The sequence below is a fragment of the Gouania willdenowi genome, chromosome 16, assembly GCF_900634775.1.
Source record: "Gouania willdenowi chromosome 16, fGouWil2.1, whole genome shotgun sequence".
In the NCBI taxonomy this organism is placed as follows: Eukaryota; Metazoa; Chordata; class Actinopteri; order Blenniiformes; family Gobiesocidae; genus Gouania; species Gouania willdenowi.
This window is the reverse complement of record NC_041059.1, coordinates 37687045-37705245: the sequence shown is the minus strand read 5'-3', so window position 1 is coordinate 37705245 and position 18201 is coordinate 37687045. Positions and strand designations below refer to the sequence as shown.

Below are 18201 nucleotides of genomic sequence, written 5' to 3'. Positions count from 1 at the left end.
TAACTATTACTAAACATATCTATTGTCAGTAGTTAGATGTAGTGGTTGGTGTGTTGTGAGTGAAGCTGCAGTAATCAGGTGACCTTCACTATGTAACATGTAAACACTTAGATCTGACTCAGAGCGTAACACTACAGTCACTACCACCCTATGAATGGGTGTCGTGACACAGACTGTAACCGGACTAAATGGTGGTCCATTACACACTCACACACTCACATACCTGAAGGCATGTCACGTAGACAGTGATCGATAGTGAAGCCCACCTGATTGACGTGTGTGTGTGAGACTCTCTACCTGGGACTCTAATCTCCTCCGTTGGTTCTCACACACACACACGCTGCGAAGAACACAACACAGCAGCCATTACCATCAATAACTTCTGGGTGAGGTCTGTCTGGTCTAAATAGCAAACGGTCAAACTAACATAAAAACACACATTTTGAAACATTATCACCAAATAAAGAACAGTAAAAAACTGTTTTTTCTCAAAAGAGAAAAGACAAGTCCACGGGAGCTCTGACATGCATCGGATGTGAGCTGTGCAGTGAAATAGATATAGATGGTGCGATAGCGCCCAGTCACACTCTGAGGTCAAAATCTGAATAAGCTTCACTTGCCGTACCATCCAGAAGTGAAATAAAAATAAAATAAACATTTTGAAATCACCAAATCACTCCAAAATAACAGACGCACACACTCGGGGTATTTGGAAGCCGTTGACAAGTTTCAGGTGGAACAGGCACCACGTCGGGGAGATATTTGCTCCACACACACACGCACGCTCGCGTGCACGCACACACGCATGCATGCACACACACACACACACACACACACACACACACACAGACCTTTCTTGAATTATAGTATAGATTTCAACCCTGTGTGCTGCTATTTTTTTTTTTTCTGTAATGCTACTGGAATTTTAATTTCCCTGACGGAGTCTTCCCATGGGATTAATTAAATCTATCTAACTTGATCTAATCTAATATAATCTAATCTAATAAGGACATTTCAAAGATTTTAGGCCACATTTGTAAAAACAGTGGAGGATCCCGTTAAGATGACATGATGACTAATTGAAGTGCAATAGTTGAAGATCAGCCTTTTTGTAGCTTTGTAAAGATGGAGAATGACAAAGGGATATTTTTTTTAACTATTTTGAACGCTATTAATATAAACGCTTCATCAATGAAATGCAAACAAATTAACCAAGTATCTTTTTCTTATTTCCAATATAAATGAGGTTTAGAAAGACTTCCTCCTTTTGTCCTACAGCTCTGAGGACACACCAGAGTCACTCAAACACTTTGAATTGGAGCGACTCCAGTGTCCCATGATTGAGCAGAAATGGATCACATGTCATGTTTTTCCATCTCATGTGTCTTATTCCATATTTGTTTATTGAAATAATGCCATGCAAAAACAATGCAGCCCTCAGACTCATAGACAGATATAAGATCTGACTTCATCATCAGGCTGAGGACCACAACTGCTGAACCGTTGTTTATTTCATGTAAGTATACACGTTTACAGCTTTCAGTCGCTTTGAACCAGGGTTGGGGTCAATTATAATTGTAATCGCGTAATTGATAATTAAATAAATCTGTGACGTAATTATAATTGTAATTGAAATAATCTGTTGCTGTTGTAATCATAAATAAATTCAGATTATTGACTAAATGTAATTTAATTAAATGCAAAACCAGGAAACCATGTTACAGTTCAATGGCTTACACACGTGTAGTTAAATTAATTATTAAAATACGTTTCATATCAAGTTTACCTGTCAGTTCTCTTGAGGCTTATTTTACCATAAATAAATAAAAATAATCTTGGGCTATACTGACAGACAAAAGGCCAACACCAAAAATATTACAGATATTATTGTCATTGATTAGTAAACCTAACGAGGTAACCAAGAGATTAAAAACAAATTGGATGATTCATAATATTTTTTGGTGTATTTTACAGCTGATTTAAGACATGGGTCAAAACTGACCCATTATCATAAGAGATGCTAACAGAAAGCTAACACAAGAGGAAGGTTAACTTTGAACTTGAACAATTGAGACCGTATTTATAATAGAATAGTTTTAATTGTAATTAGGGGGGAAATGCTGGTCATCATAATCATAATTAAGTTGTTACTGAACATGGATAATTTATGACATAAATGTAATTGAAAAATGTAATTGACCCCCACCCTGCTGATGGACTGAAAGATGGACAATATTTGAGTTTTTTTTCAACCTGAGAGTTCTTTTTAGTGAGATTTGATCATTCTCACTGGTTTCCACCTCGACAGATGTTTTGTACTTGATAAGTGTGATCACAGACTCTTTACATTAATCAGTAAACTTTTAAAGTGGAATAAAACATACTAGATTATCTTCAATGCGGAGTCTTATTCTTTGTTTTTCATCTTTCAGTGAACAAACAGATGCTGATGACACAATGCATCTGATTGTCCTCTTTGTCGGTAAGAGAATAAAAACATATTCATGTTTTCTCAGATTAAGATGCTGGTAAAACTAAAGTGTATTGGGGATGTCTGACTACTGCATTGTGTGTTTTTGTTGTTATTTTGTGTGTTTTTGTTGTCATCATTATCTCCAACAAGGAGCTCATATTTTCACCCACATCTATTTGTTTGCTTGTGTGATCTGTTTGCAGGAAGATGTGAAAAATGCTTAAAGCTGCTTCTGTTCAGTTAAAATCATAACGTATGTCTACAGAAAGAATGAAATTGCTGCTCGGAAGCTTATTTTGGTCTCCACTGTAATAGAGTGACTATATTTGGATTTCCAAAAAAGACGATACTTGGGCCGATCTCGTCATACTCAAAGTACTCAACGTTTTCTTGAATCTACCTTTTGATGGCAAAATACAATATAACAAATGAATAAGTCGTTATTGTCCATAAGGTAAAAATATTTTTTGTCTTCATAATAAAGACTTAAAAAAACAGTCTGAAACCAGTGGTGACTGAAGTTAATCACCTTTATTATCTCATATTAACCTCCTAGAAATCTTTCAATCATTGACAAAATATGAGAACATCTCCAAAAACAAAAGAACAAAAAACTCATTGCTTACAGAACATTAAATAATGATTAAATATACACTTCAATAGATAACCTTTTTCATTGAATCCACTGTTATTTGGTCTTTTTGTCACGGGTAGCAGACAGGACCCAATTGCAGGACTCAGAGGCAGGATTGTGTTACAAAGTCTTTATTTTAACCACATATAGCACCGACTGACGTGAGGAACAGGGCGATCCTCAACCTGGGGTGTGCGGCCGACCTGGACTCCAGACTGACGAGTAGGACGGACCAGACGTGAAAGACTAACAGACCAACAAGGAAGATACACACAGACAGGATATATATAGGTGATGTGATTATAGCAGATTGACTACAGGTGTGGTGCTGACAGGAACGCCCAGAACATGTGACCCTCCCACTAGCTGAAGGTGATCCTCAGCCTAGTCCCTGACAGTACCCCCCCCTCCACAACCGTCCCCAGACGGCCCAGGCATTTCAGGATGCTGGCGATGGAAATCCCTCACCATGTCCGGGTCAAAGATGTCCCTAGAGGGAACCCATGCACGTTCCTCAGGACCATACCCCTCCCAGTCAACTAGGTACTGAAGACCACGTCCCCGCCGACGAGCTGCCAGGAGCCGCCTGATAGTATAAACCACCTCACCATCTACAACCCGGGGAGGAGGAGGGGCCCTAGAGGAGGGAACCAGTGGACTAACCCTAGCAGGTTTAACCATGGAAACATGAAAGGTGGGGTGGACGCGGAGTGAGCGAGGCAGGCGAAGGCGAACTGCAGAGGGACCAACCAGCTTAACTATCGGATAGGGTCCAATAAACTTAGGGGATAACTTCTTGGCCTCCGAGCGGATAGGCAGGTCCCGGGTGGAGAGCCACACGCGCTGGCCGACAGAGTAAGCAGGGGCGGGAACCCGACGCCGATCTGCGAGCCTTTTACGCTCTGCAGAGCACTGCAGGAGCCTGCTTCTTGCTTTAAGCCAAGCACGCTTGCAACGCCGCACCAACATCAAAGCAGACGGTACACTAACCTCTGATTCTAAGGCAGGAAACAGGGGAGGTTGGTAACCAAAAACACATTCAAAGGGAGACAGCCCAGTGGAAGAACAGGGAAGAGAATTATGGGCATACTCTACCCAGACCAACTGCCTGTACCAAGAAGCCGGGCTGTCAGAGACCAGGCAACGAAGGATGGACTCCAACTCCTGGTTTACCCTCTCCGTTTGGCCATTAGACTCGGGGTGGTAACCGGAAGAAAGACTCACGGTCGTTCCCAACAGTCTACAAAACTCCCTCCAAAAACGAGACACAAACTGAGGTCCCCTGTCCGATACTATGTCCCGTGGGAACCCATGGAGGCGGAACACATTAGTCAACATCACCTCTGCTAGCTCCTTGGCCGATGGGAGCTTCACCAATGGCACAAAGTGGGCCATCTTGGAGAACCGGTCCACCACAGTAAGAATGGTAGTAAACCCCTCTGCCTCAGGGAGACCAGTGACAAAGTCAATGGACAGGTCTGCCCATGGCCGGGTGGGTACCGGGAGTGGCTGTAAAAGACCAGAGGGGCGAGAACGAGAGGTTTTGTTACGTGCACAAACAGGACAGGCACTGACATACTCACGGACATCCCTGCTCATTCCTGGCCACCAAAAACGTTGCCTCACCGTGAACAGGGTGTGCTGACCTCCTGGGTGACAAGACAAACGGTTAGTATGGGCCCATTGAATGACCCCAGATCGTTGTGGGGAACACACAAACAGGCGATTAGGAGGACAACCTGGTGGTATCGTTGCCCCCTCCAGAGCCCGCCGAACCCGCTCCTCAATCTCCCACGTCACCGCCCCCACCACACAGGTAGGAGGTAAGATAGGCGTGGGGGAACGAGGAGCCGGATCCGGCTCAAAGGCACGGGAAAGAGCATCAGGCTTCACATTTTTTGAACCAGGGCGATATGACACCACAAAATTGAACCTGGTAAAAAACAGAGCCCACCGTGCCTGACGAGAGTTTAATCTCTTGGCTGATTTTATGTACTCAAGGTTCCTATGGTCAGTCCATACCACAAAGGGGTGCTCCGCACCTTCCAAATAATGCCTCCACTCCTCTAATGCAGACTTTATGGCCAGGAGCTCTCGGTTGCCAATGTCATAATTCTGCTCAGCAGGGGTCAGGCGCCTGGAATAAAAGGCACACGGATGCACCCTACCATCTGCAACGCTCCGCTGAGACAGAACCGCCCCAACACCCACATCTGAAGCATCCACCTCCACCACAAACTGCCTCCCTGGATCTGCAATACACAGCAAAGGTGAAGATGTGAACCTGGCCTTGAGTACAGAAAATGCTCGTTCAGCCGAGGGATTCCAAGAAAACGGAACCTTGGGAGAAGTTAAGGCATGCAGAGGAGCAGCAATGGAGCTAAATCCTCTAATAAACCTCCGATAAAAGTTAGCAAACCCCAAAAAACGCAAAAGTTGTTTGCGGTTACCCGGGATCGGCCATTCAGCCACAGCTCTGACCTTCCCCTCGTCCATCTCAATCTGACCTTCAGAGATTACATGTCCGAGAAAAGAAGTTGAGAGAGCATGAAACACACATTTCTCTGCTTTCACAAATAAACGGTTACTCAGGAGGCGCTCCAAAACAAACCGAACATGACCGACATGACTAGCTAGGTCAGAAGAAAAAATTAAAATATCGTCCAAATACACGAACAAAAACTTATTTAGTGCTTCTCTCAGCACATCATTGACCAGGTTTTGGAAAACTGCAGGAGCATTGCATAACCCAAAAGGCATCACCAAGTACTCATAGTGGCCTGACAGAGTATTAAAAGCAGTCTTCCACTCGTCCCCCTGTTTAATCCGGACTAAGTGATAAGCATTACGTAAATCCAGTTTAGTAAATACTCTGGCACCCTGCAGACGTTCAAAAGCTGATGTCATAAGGGGCAGTGGGTAACGATTCTTAACCGTAATCTCATTCAGACCCCTGTAATCAATGCATGGCCTAAGTGTTTTATCCTTCTTTCCGACAAAAAAAAATCCTGCTCCTGCAGGGGAGGATGAGGGCCTAATAATACCTGCCTTTAAAGCAGACTCAACATACTCCCTCATAGCTTGGTTCTCAGGTTGTGAGAGTGAGTAAATACGACCCCTGGGGGGAGTGGTTCCCGGTAATAAATCAATGGCACAGTCATAAGGACGATGAGGTGGCAGCGACGTAGCTTTATCTTTATTAAAAACCTCTCTCAGATCATGATAGCAGCTGGGAACTCGATCCAGGTCTGGATACTCTGAAATATCAATCGCTGCAATATTAACTAAAGGCCGACATTGTTCAGGACATTCCTTTCCCCAACTCAAAATCACTCCCGATTCCCAGTCAATATGGGGCTTGTGTATCTGTAACCAAGGAAGGCCCAAAATAACTGGGTAAGATGGACTCAGACCTAAATGAAAAGAAATGTTTTCAACATGGGAGGATCCAAACAATAATTCAACTGAAAGTGTTTTTTCATCAATGGAAAAAATTTCATGTCCATCTAAAGCAAAAGCCTTTAAAGGCGATGGTAACGGTACAGTGGGAACATTGTGTTGCTCAGCCCACTTAATGTCCATAAAGTTCTCATCTGCACCTGAATCAATGAAAATGTCAACGTTTACAGTGGTGCTATCAAACCTGAGTTTAGCAGGCGTCAGTCTTCTTAAAGGTGCAGTGGAGGAATTCTTAAGTCTCACCGGAGCCCACCTTAACCCAGGTGAGACTGATCTTTTAACGGGCAAACTGCAGCTCTGTGCCCTTGCTGGCCGCAGTACAGACACAGGCCGCTGGTTAGACGCCGATGTCGCTCCTGTGTGGAGATGCCGGTGCGGCCAAGCTGCATCGGCTCGTCTGGATGCTGTGCAGCGGTGAGTGATCGCTCCTGTTGCGGAGCGGGGCGGAGAGGGGCGTGGTCCTCACGTCCGTTCGTGGCTCCTCCTCTCGGCGCGTCCGTCTGCCTGAGGCGTTCACGAACCGCCAGACGATTATCCATCTTGACAGCCAGGGCGATCAGGGAATCCAAGTCCTCCGGGAGATCCATCGGAAACAGCTGATCACGGACAGGCCCGGTCAGCCCATAGAGGAAAGTGTCCCTCAGTGAGGCCTCGTTCCAGGTACAGTCCGCGGAGAGAGTCCGCAACTCGATTGCGTAGTCAATCACTGACCTTCTGCCCTGACGCAGCGCTGCCAGCGCCCGTGCCGCCTCCTGTCCACCAGGGCGTCTATCAAAGATCTTTGACAGCGCGTCAGCAAACACGTCCACAGACTCACACAGCCGAGATCGGCTATTCCACTCCGCGGTGGCCCAAGCCTCTGCTCTCCCCGATAGGTGGGAAATCATATACGCCACCTTGGACCTCTCTGTTGGAAATGCGCCTGGCTGCATTTCGAAATGGAGACCACACTGGACCAGGAAGGGTCGCGAGTCTCCGGAGTCCCCAGAGAAGCGCGCTGGGTTTGACAGCTGTGAAGACGGGATCGCTGCGGCGGCGGCAGCCAGCGAAACCGATGGGAGGATCGGGGCCTCCGGAGCTGAGAAACGAGTGATGAGCATCTGGACCTGTTCGGTGAGTTGAGTTAACTGTGTTTCCATTGAAACGTGTCGACGTGAAAGATCTTGGAGCCCCGCCGTTAACCCAGCCAACTGCTCATCATGTTGAGTGAGGCGGCTCCCCTGCTTCCTGATCGCTCCTCGAAGCTGGTCAGAGTCTGCTGGGTCCATCATGGTTGGTCTGTTCTGTCACGGGTAGCAGACAGGACCCAATTGCAGGACTCAGAGGCAGGATTGTGTTACAAAGTCTTTATTTTAACCACATATAGCACCGACTGACGTGAGGAACAGGGCGATCCTCAACCTGGGGTGTGCGGCCGACCTGGACTCCAGACTGACGAGTAGGACGGACCAGACGTGAAAGACTAACAGACCAACAAGGAAGATACACACAGACAGGATATATATAGGTGATGTGATTATAGCAGATTGACTACAGGTGTGGTGCTGACAGGAACGCCCAGAATATGTGACCCTCCCACTAGCTGAAGGTGATCCTCAGCCTAGTCCCTGACACTTTTAAACTCTTTCTTTTGGACTTTGGTCCTCTTTCTCTTTTCCTCGTGTATGGCGATTTTTGTCAAAGCGCAGTTACAGTCATTTAAATGAAAGTTTTACCCGAGATGCGTTCAAGGTCCATGGGAAACCCGTACAATTTCATTTATTTGTAAAATATCCCCGGACCAGACGTAAAAAGAGGAAATGTCCGGGTAAATCCAGATGTATGGTCACGCTACACTGTCAACACTCTCTTATTGACGTTCTCAGAAAAGGTTTGGTGCATTGCATTGTGGGATGTGGAGTCCTAATTTAGATGGACGCATAGCAGTGCTTTTCCTTCATTCTTACTTTGATTTCTTGTGTTTCTATTACATTCAAGGAGGACAGTGATTGACTCCATTTTTGCTCTAGTTTGTTCCTGGTATTCACGGCCGTGATATCAGGATGAAATAAAAACACGTCTCCACGTCCCACAATGCAATGCACCAAAATGACAACAAACAAAGTGTTGATGGTGGAAGTTTTTTAGTAAACAATCTTGGACTTAATGATCCATGAAGCCTATACAGTGTCTTTATCTGATAAACAATGATTGTGTCCAGCAGCTGTAAGGTTTATTTTAACCAAAAATAAACCTTACGCCACGGAAGATTCCATTAAACTTCAGATATAATGGTTTTGCTACAGTGATATACATCCCTTTAGCTCATACCTGTCAAGTTTTGGATTTGAAAATAAGAATAATAAATAACATTTTCTGGTGCCCACAACGATCCGTCCCACCCGCCCAACCAAGCTCCAGTATCACTTATATTTTAAGATAAGAACGCAGCGGTTGGACACAAAAAACGATTATCACCTTAAATTGACTATTCCTGTGGTTAGTAGAGGAGAGGAGGAGAAGAAAGTGACTTAGCAGCTACGGTGAGTTAGTGTTTGAAGCAATGTGGCGGGGTTCTATTTTCGTTCAAAAAGAAGAACCATGACAATCTATATGGCAAGTCGACTTTCATTTATTTTTCCCAAAAATGGTGCCGGTGCTCAATATTTACAGTGGAACATAAATATTTACATCAAGAGAAAAAACCACAACCTGGTCCCAGCTCTACTTCCAGCTGAGAGGCTTTCAGAAATGTCCCGGTACATTGCTCCCACATGCACCTCCAGAGAAAGACTGCCCTCTATGCAGCTTCCTACACTGCTTTTAACAGGTTAGCCCCTCCCATGGGTGTGGTTTAAATTAAACCAAAAACAATTATTAAGGAATACAAACAAAATCAATATTCACATCCTTTTCAAATGATAACTGATTTTCTAATAAAATAAACAAATGCATTTTTCAAATCACATCCTAAATTAATCCCCATATAAAAAAAATAATTAAGACAAAATAACCCCTGATCACATGATCTCCCACCCTGCGCTACTGCCTTACATAATCCCTTAGTTAACTCCGCCCCGTTTTGTCCGTCAGCTGCTCAGAGACGTCATGTCACCGGTAAGAGTTTCAGTGTGTGAGTGTGTGTGAGAATGTGTGAATGTTTGTGCAGCAGGTGAAGCCTAGAACAGTCAAGTGTTCAAACCTGGCTGACTCTAGCAACAGTTGGGGAAGAAGGAGATTATTTAAATGCATGATGTGAGGAGAAATACGGAGGGTAGAGAGAGAGAGAGAGAGAGTGTGTGTGTGTGTGTGTGTGTGTGTGTGACTCTGCTTACGCACACACACACACACACACACACACACACACACACACACACACACACACCGTGGAGCAGTGTTTGTCTGACTCACAATCATAATAGCCGCCTGAATAGCCATGTGTTTTACTGTAATGTGCAAACACATGTCTACAAACACGCCTACTCATGATTATGCATAAGTAGGCCCCAAAACAGCCCGATTTTATAACTGCTCAGTAAGTCACTTTTTGGGAGTTTGGGAAAATAAACCTCAAATACTATGTTGTTGGGGTTCTTAGAACAAATGAAGATGGTGAAAAGCATAATACCACACCTTTAACTGAGTTTGATAATGAGCTGCTTGGTCCTCAGGGTTTGGCCTCACGCTCTGCTCAGACGTTTATGTTCGTCAGTACCACTACGTCGACCTGGAACTGAGCTGGACCAACGCTCAGCTTCACTGCAGGGAGAAGTTCTCTGACCTGGCAACCTTCAGCAGCAGTGATGACCTCAGCAGGCTCCCTGAAACAACCTTTAGGGCAGCGTGGTTTGGAATGACTGACCACTCCAAATCCTGGAAAAACATTTTCAACAACGACTCAAACTCTTGGAAATGGTCAGCGAGCGGTGAATGGAGCGTTCCCAGTTACCAAAACTGGTTCCCGGGTCAGCCGGACAATGATGGTTCGGCTCAGACCTGTGTGTACGTTTTAAGTGGTGGAAAATGGATTGATGGTTACTGTGAGGAAAAGAAAAACTTTGTTTGCTTTAACGGTAAGAACTGAGTTTTTAGAATTTCCACTCCTTAAATAACTGCTTTGTTTTTGCGTCATCTCATGACTGATCAGTGTGTGTCATTAAGGGAAGAGAACAGATGAAACTGATTCTATTTATCAAGGGTTCAAAACGGAGGTTAAACAGTATTTATGGAAAGAATGAAAGCATAAAAGTGTCTCAACTATATGTTCAGCCTTAAAAAGCATTGTACAAGCTTCAAAACACATTTAAACCAATTCAAACATGTTATAACTCATACTGGTAAATTGAATAATTTAATAAATTATATAATAATTATTTAATATAGTTGTAGATATGTTTAAATATTATAATTTTATAATCAGAATTATTATTATATTATAATATATTCTTCTTTTACTTCTAATAATAATAATAATAATAATAATAATAATAATAATAATAATAATAATAAATCATTATCAACTACCACGATTATTTATTTTATTTTATAGCACCTACATATGCTCCAATCATTTAAGTCCTAAAGTAATTCAAATGTGTTTTTCTTAAATAATTGTGCACATGATGTGTTTTTTGGAAATAATAAACAACTATTATGTTATATACATGACTTGTAGAGGTATCCCCAAGCCAACCGGAGCTAATTTTACGGAGAGGTGAACCATGTGTTACCTGTAATATGTTGACGGCTGTCCAAATGTGCACAATGTTTGGCAATTTAAATGTTTTTCTAGGGCTGGGACTTTAATGCATGAATTATGATTACTTAATTACAAAAAAAAATAATACACACACAAAAAAAATGCAGTTAATCACTTTTTTTTGCACTCCAAACAGCACGGAAACTTTCCCATTTCACGAGTTCCTGGTATACCCATAATACAGACCACAACGCAAGAAACGGGAGACTCCGAGGAAAAATCGTTGCTGTGCTTCGTGAGCGTTAATTTTAGTTTATAATAACACTGGGTAGAAAACAAAAGCCCAGTTGTGTGCAAATCGTGCAAGAAAGCGCAGCTAGCATGGACAGCTAGCGCTGATACTCGGACAGTGCTAGCTCTAAACTGCTCTGAGCAGACAGTGTCTCCAATCCACACTGGACACTCAGACAGAGTTCAGAGCCAAAATGAATAAATCCATGAGTGACAAATGAACAAAGTCAGTAGATAAATGATTGTAGTGACAGTCGACCATTCTCTGTGGTAGAGGATGTGGGCGGGGCTAGAAGCGCTGCTACAGTTAGCATCGTCTGACCCAACTTATCAACTGCTATGTAGAAAAACTATTTCAAACTTAATTCATCAGCTTCATCAGTTGCTCTGTTTATTTCATGCCACAGATATTCTAACTATTTTACACTGTTCAGTTTCAACTTCTCTGGAATGTTCTGGAATAAGTGCTGTTTTTTATTTTAATACAGAAAAAAAAACCTTTAGAAGGTTTGCAAAAAATCCAGAAAAGCCTGACTATAACTTACTTAAATTAAAGTTTGTGCTTTGTGAACAATACGATTACAATATTCTTCATTCATATTGCACATTATGTTAGCACTCAGTAATAGAAATAATGAACACTATTTTGTTGTTTAAGCTCATTTATTGTTTGCATTAATTGATACCAAAATCTATTAAAATTGAAAAATGTTGCTTCTTGTGTCAAATATTGTTAGGCAATTAATTTAGATTAATTAATTACAAAGTCTCTAATTAATTAGATTTTTCTTTTTTTATTGAATCCCTCCACTAATTTTTTAATGTACAAACAAAAAATATTTTCTCGTCCTATAACTTCAGAACTCTTGGTTTTTTATGAGCTGATAGTAAACCATTAGATGTCTGACATGGTTTTTAAAGATAATGCCGTGTTACTTCTGACTTTCCTAATGTTCGTCCATAGGTACGTTGGATCAGAAAACATACCATCTGATTAAAGATTCAAAAAAATGGAAGGAAGCCCGAGATTACTGCAGAGAGCACCACATTGACCTGGCCATGATCGAGAGCCAAAGGGAGAATGAACAGTTTCTGTTGGAAAAACATACCCCTCTAGTGTGGATAGGCATGTACCGAGTGCCCTGGAGATGGTCTGATGGGAGCACAAGCTTGTTCAGAAACTGGAGAGATGGACAACCAAACAACTTCAATGGAGAGCAGCACTGTGGCGTGATAAAGATGAGCCACGTCTGGGACGATGACAACTGTGACAACGCAAAGCCATTTTTCTGCCAAAAGAGTAAAACGTTCACCAGTTCATGCTGGTCCACATCATTCCCCATCCCACTGTTTCTAGCACCAGTACAAGTCAGAAAAACCAAGCTTGTCTCACCTCATCTTCTTTTGTTTTGTCTTGACTGTTTGTCTGGTGCCGTACCCATTTTTATCTTGTCTTTCCTTGTCTAGTTGTGCCTTGCACTTTACCCAATCAAGCCACATCTTGCTTTACCTTGTCTTGTCTTCTCCTTTTTGCGTTGTCTTTGCCTGCACTTTAACCAACCTTGTCTGGCTTGTCTTGCGTTGTCTTGCATCTTACCCTGTCTTGTCGGGTCCTCTTTTTCCACGTCTTGTCTAGTCTTTTACTGTCATGTCTTGCACCTGTACTGAGAGTCATCTTGTGTTGTCTATTTTTTCTGGCCTTATCAATAGTGGATTATACGAAACTGGGCTTTGTTTGTGCTTTATCTTGTGTTGTCTTGCACCTTACCTGGTCTTGTCCTGTCTTGCCTTTTCTGGTATTTTCCTGTCTTGCCTTTTCTTCCCTTTTCTTTGATTACCTTGGCATAGCTTGCACTATAACCAACCTTGTCTTGCCTTTCCTTGCCTTGCGTTGTCTTGACTTGTCCCATGTCCTGTCATGCACCTACAGTATACCTAATCTAATCTTGCCTTGTATTGCCTTTCCTGGACTTGTCATGACTTGTCTTGTCTTGTTAATTATCAGTACCTAAACATGGCAGTGCAATGTGTTTAACAAAAACCTAAAAACTTTGCTTTGCCAGTACATTCCTTCCTTTTCTACACTGGTAATCCTTATTACTTGGTATTTTGTGCACTGTCTCTATTGTAGATTGTCATCAGGGCTTTAAGTACACATTATTTTCACAACACTAGTCTCCTGATCCATGCATCCACATGGACGAGGACCCAGATTACAACATTTTCATCATTGTTCCGTGATTTGTGCGCTGTATTGATATTCCTTCATACTGACAATAACTGAGCAAAAGTGAGCTGTTGATATAGATTATATTTCTGATTGTCATGTGTTTCTTGAACTCTTTAGACCTTAAAGTAAGAAAGATCAAGATTGTGAAAGTGAAGCTTCAGTCGACCACCGGCAACCTCTCAGACCCACGGAGCCACTCCTTCATCCTGCAGAAGGTCAAACCATTTTTTGATTCAGGGTCCAGCTCAAAGGGGTGTCTTTGTCCAATAGATGTTCATTAGAATTTAATAGATAACTGATCACATGGTTGAAATACCAGTTGTGCACATTTTGGCCTGTACATAGTTTTGTGTGAACCCTTCATTTTAATTAACTAGTTTGAAAGCGTCAATGCTTCATGAGGCTTCATATCCCCATTGTAAGTGTTTAATACTCCCAGTAAACAGACTAGGAGACCTAGGAAACTACAACGCCCCCTCCTGCCTGAAGGAACTATTACACTATTTGCATAACAATCATTGCAGAAGCTCCTGGGCCCGTTTTTCAAAAGTAATCTGCTCGGATTCTGGATAATGGATGGAATTAAATCTTGAAATGGGTTTTTCAAAATTAAAAATAAACAACGTAACAGGATTAGATCACATTATCCAATCTTGGTTTTGATCCGGATCAAAACTTTAATTTGTGTTTTTCAGAACCCTTTAGAAGGATTGGGATCACTTTGATCCAAAAAAATCTGGATTAAACCGATCCCATCAGAAGGGTGGATTCAGAGGGGATTTCAGGCCAAAAATGTAATGAAACTTTAAAAGTGTATTAAATAATACTATATTTGGATCATGCAGTGTAAAATACCATAGATCCAATTTATTTGTAAGGTTATATTATTTGATTTGTTTATTGTCAGGCTATAGTCATTATGTAGGCTATAACAGTATCGGTCCACAGCAAAGTAGAAAGAGTTTGGCCTCATAAAATATTCCCTCAAACTGATGTCAATATTGACCACAATTAACATATTTAAGTCTGTAACTAATTGATGATTTTATTAGTTTATTCATCACAATCAAAGATATTGTTTTTTTTGTTTTTATACTATTATTTAGCGATGCATGCAATGTTAAAACAGAATAATAAAGCAATGGCATCACTGGTTTTTGAAATCCAAAACAAATTCAAATCAGAAATAGTGTCTAACTATTGCGTCCCTTGTTACATGTCCTGTTTGCTGGTTCTGGTTCTGGTTGTGGCAACCAGCAGCAAAAAGCAGTGTTTTGGTTTGTAAGAAACACTCCCTTCTTCTTATTTGCTTCCGGTCTTGGTCGGTATTTCAAAATAAGATATTGTAATAGGGTTAAGGTCATATTATCCATGACCTATATGCTGAAGCAGTAACCAAGCCAAAAGTCAAGTAGAGGAAATTAAGTCTTTTCAAACCCTTTCTGGTTGGTTGGTGAAAAGGTAACGGAACCCCCACTAAGGCGCTTTTGTAGCCAATCCAAAACGCCCCACAGCTGGCCCGACCCTCCTTGTTTGTGGCAGAATGCAGGAGGTGGGTCAGGGTCTCCAAAGGCTGTAAACATCCTTGATCAAATAAAGATGAGCTCTGGTTATCCAGATTTGGTGATCCTGAAAAGTTGCTATCCGGATCAGATTGATCCAATCCAATGTTGTTTTGAAAAACCGGCTCAAAAGTAAAATTAATTACGTGATCATGGATAATAAAAAAATCCAGATACATTTTATCTGGATTTAACCTTTTAAATAACCAGGACCTGCATTTAAACGTGACATTTAATGTATCTTTTTAGTTTCTAAATGAACGCTCTCAATGATCTTAATGTTTCTTCTTCAGCTGGAGGATGAGCTGATGAAGAACACGGTGTCCATCAGAGTCAGCCTGAAATGGAAAACTGAACCAGGAAAGCAGAGAATCAAAGAAGACTATAAAGAAGACTGCAATAACAGTTTTTTTTGAGTAGTTAGGCTAAAGGAGAAGATGCTCTTTTGTGTCAGATTGTGACTGTGACAGACTCTTAGTGCTCTGTAGTGTTTCCACAGACAAACACATATTAAAGCAATGCTTCGGCGTGATTTTGATCTTTTTGGATAGAAGTACTTGATGAAATGTAAATGTAAATCACGATCAGAAATGGAAGAAGAAGACTAATCCAAACATTAAATGTGATTATTAAAGATCACAATTATATGGACACCAGTACAAACACTGACGAGTCAACAGTGAAGCCAGTGAACTCCATGAATGGAGGAGTTTTAGTGGCCGAGTTTGCTTGGAGCCATGTCATAGGAGTATTTCAAAGAGATAAATGGCTTGTGGTTCTTTGTGATCCTGCAACGTTGACGCCAACCTCAAGTTGGTTGGAGTTTAAAGGTGCATGAGAGGAGGAAGTGAGGGGATGGTGCAGCGGTGTCTTGGGACAGTTTCCTTCCTTTCTGCAGCGCGGCTCATTGACTTCAGTGTAATGACAACGTTATTCAACTTCAGCTCAAGTTCAGCTCAAAGAGAAACGAAACCCCAAACCCACTTTTCTGCTGAATACATATCTATTTGCATGTTAAGTAGTGCTGTTCATTGAGCCTAGTCCAACATTTTAGTAAAAGTATTTTAATTTAGCATTTTTATTTGTAAAATGTCTGAGTGACTGCCCACTAAGGGTTGAACGCTGGCTATTACAATTGAATTTTGCAATACAGCGTCATTTGGACCATTGTGCATCACTGTGACTGTTGGCTCCGCCTCTCCTATAAAAGCTGGGAGGAGAGAGAGGGTTTCCTCCAATCACAGCCCTCAGTGAGCATTGACTGACAGCTCCCTGTGGAAGCCCTTTCTACAACGGTGATGTTTTTGACTGTGCTTCTATAAAGAGCAGATTCTGGTCTAATCAGAGGTTTCATCAAGCTATGTGTGTATTTACAGACACATTGGCCCTCATTGATCAACCTTGTGTGTAAATCTGAGTGCACATTGTGTCGTACAACAGGACCAACGTGGAACTTTAGAAATATTTGTATCTGACCAATCCCAGCGTACTAATGACCGGCGGTTGATAAACGAAGCCGCTGAATTTGATTTTCATGAACATGCTACACCCTCAAATTTTCCTGGTTCGGAGGCCCCGCCCACTGAGGTCAAAAAAACATTTGCAAGGAAATAAAACGTTCTGAGATGAAAATCAGCATCCTCACAGCTGAGGTGAAGAAAAACAAACATGCTTTTTGGGACTGTGAAAACTGGAATTTAAGGAGCTCATTTGAACACGTTTCTGTATTGAAACAATCTCAGGTTGAGGTTTGAATTAAATTATCTAACTGCAAGTGATGATTTGAATGAAATGTTATTCACCCACAGTCTAAAAGCATAAATCTCTGATATTTGATCAAGACAATTTTTTAAATTTAGAGTCAGGCTGACGAGCGCTGGCCCTTGAATCCCCCGTTCAGCGCTGTGCACTGATCAAACCGATCTATTTTGTTTTAATAATCCATTTTGATCTGTTCTGAATGTGTGTCTGCTTATGCTTAAATTACATCTGAGGATCGTTTCATACTTTATTTTCAGTCTCAGTCAGACTAGGCTGTATTAAACCACAAATCCACACACTTAGATTTGCGTACATGAACTCAGACCAGATGTGAGATCTTATCGTAGCGTGCGATCACTTCAGAATTGATTAATACCGGAGCTTGCATGACTTTGGTCGAGCACACATCACATGCTCAGATCTGATCTCGGCGACTGTGCGAACGTGTGTGCACTTTTTGTCGCTGTGTGTGTGTGTCCTGGTTTATGTGTGTGTGAGGTGGTTTTCCGGGGGTTCATGACTGCAGAGCATTGGCTGGGTGCTATGGTGTCTGTAGAGTTGTGTGTGCGTGGGTGAGCTTCACATCAGGATTGTGAGTGCCTGTGATTGTAGTAGTTGATCAGAGCTCAGCAGTCACTGTGGAGCACTGTGCACTGCCTGAGTGGGCGTGTCCTTCAGCTTTAGGAGCTCCGCCCATAATCAAGACAGGTTTTAAATTTCCCCCCTAGTGGTTGGTCAGCAGAAAGCAGGGGTTTTGTTACTCTGAGTTTACACGTTAAGAACTCACAGCACGTTGTATCACTGGGCTTCATGTTTCGTTTATTTTAATTATCAAACTTTAAGCAGAAAAAAATAAAGCAATCAGAGTGAATTAATTGTTGACCTGTGTCCTTAAAAATGTCTTCTGTCCTCTGTCATAGCCATATAAAGAATAGATCTGTACCTGTTCTCTGTTACAGACATATAAAGAATGCTTTGCTAATAGATGATGTTTGATACTCTCTCTCTTTTAAGATTAAAAGTCTTGATTGACTGAGACCTGCAGATTCAACTTTTTTTTTTTTGAAAGTCAAAATCGGGGCAAAATCATTTTCTAATCAGTTTATGGCCTCA

At 41.9% G+C, this 18201-nt stretch overlaps 1 protein-coding gene across 1 annotated transcript; it reads left to right on the top strand.

The window, feature by feature from the left end:
- The first annotated feature begins 1443 nt into the window (after positions 1-1443).
- Positions 1444-17166, top strand: LOC114478528 (macrophage mannose receptor 1-like). Its single transcript, XM_028471640.1, has 6 exons — positions 1444-1516; positions 2433-2482; positions 10217-10618; positions 12500-12835; positions 13883-13980; positions 15621-17166. Exons 2-6 carry the CDS (start codon positions 2458-2460, stop codon positions 15741-15743), a joined length of 984 nt encoding a protein of 327 aa, XP_028327441.1. The 5' UTR covers positions 1444-1516; positions 2433-2457; the 3' UTR covers positions 15744-17166.
- The last annotated feature ends 1035 nt before the right edge of the window (positions 17167-18201 follow it).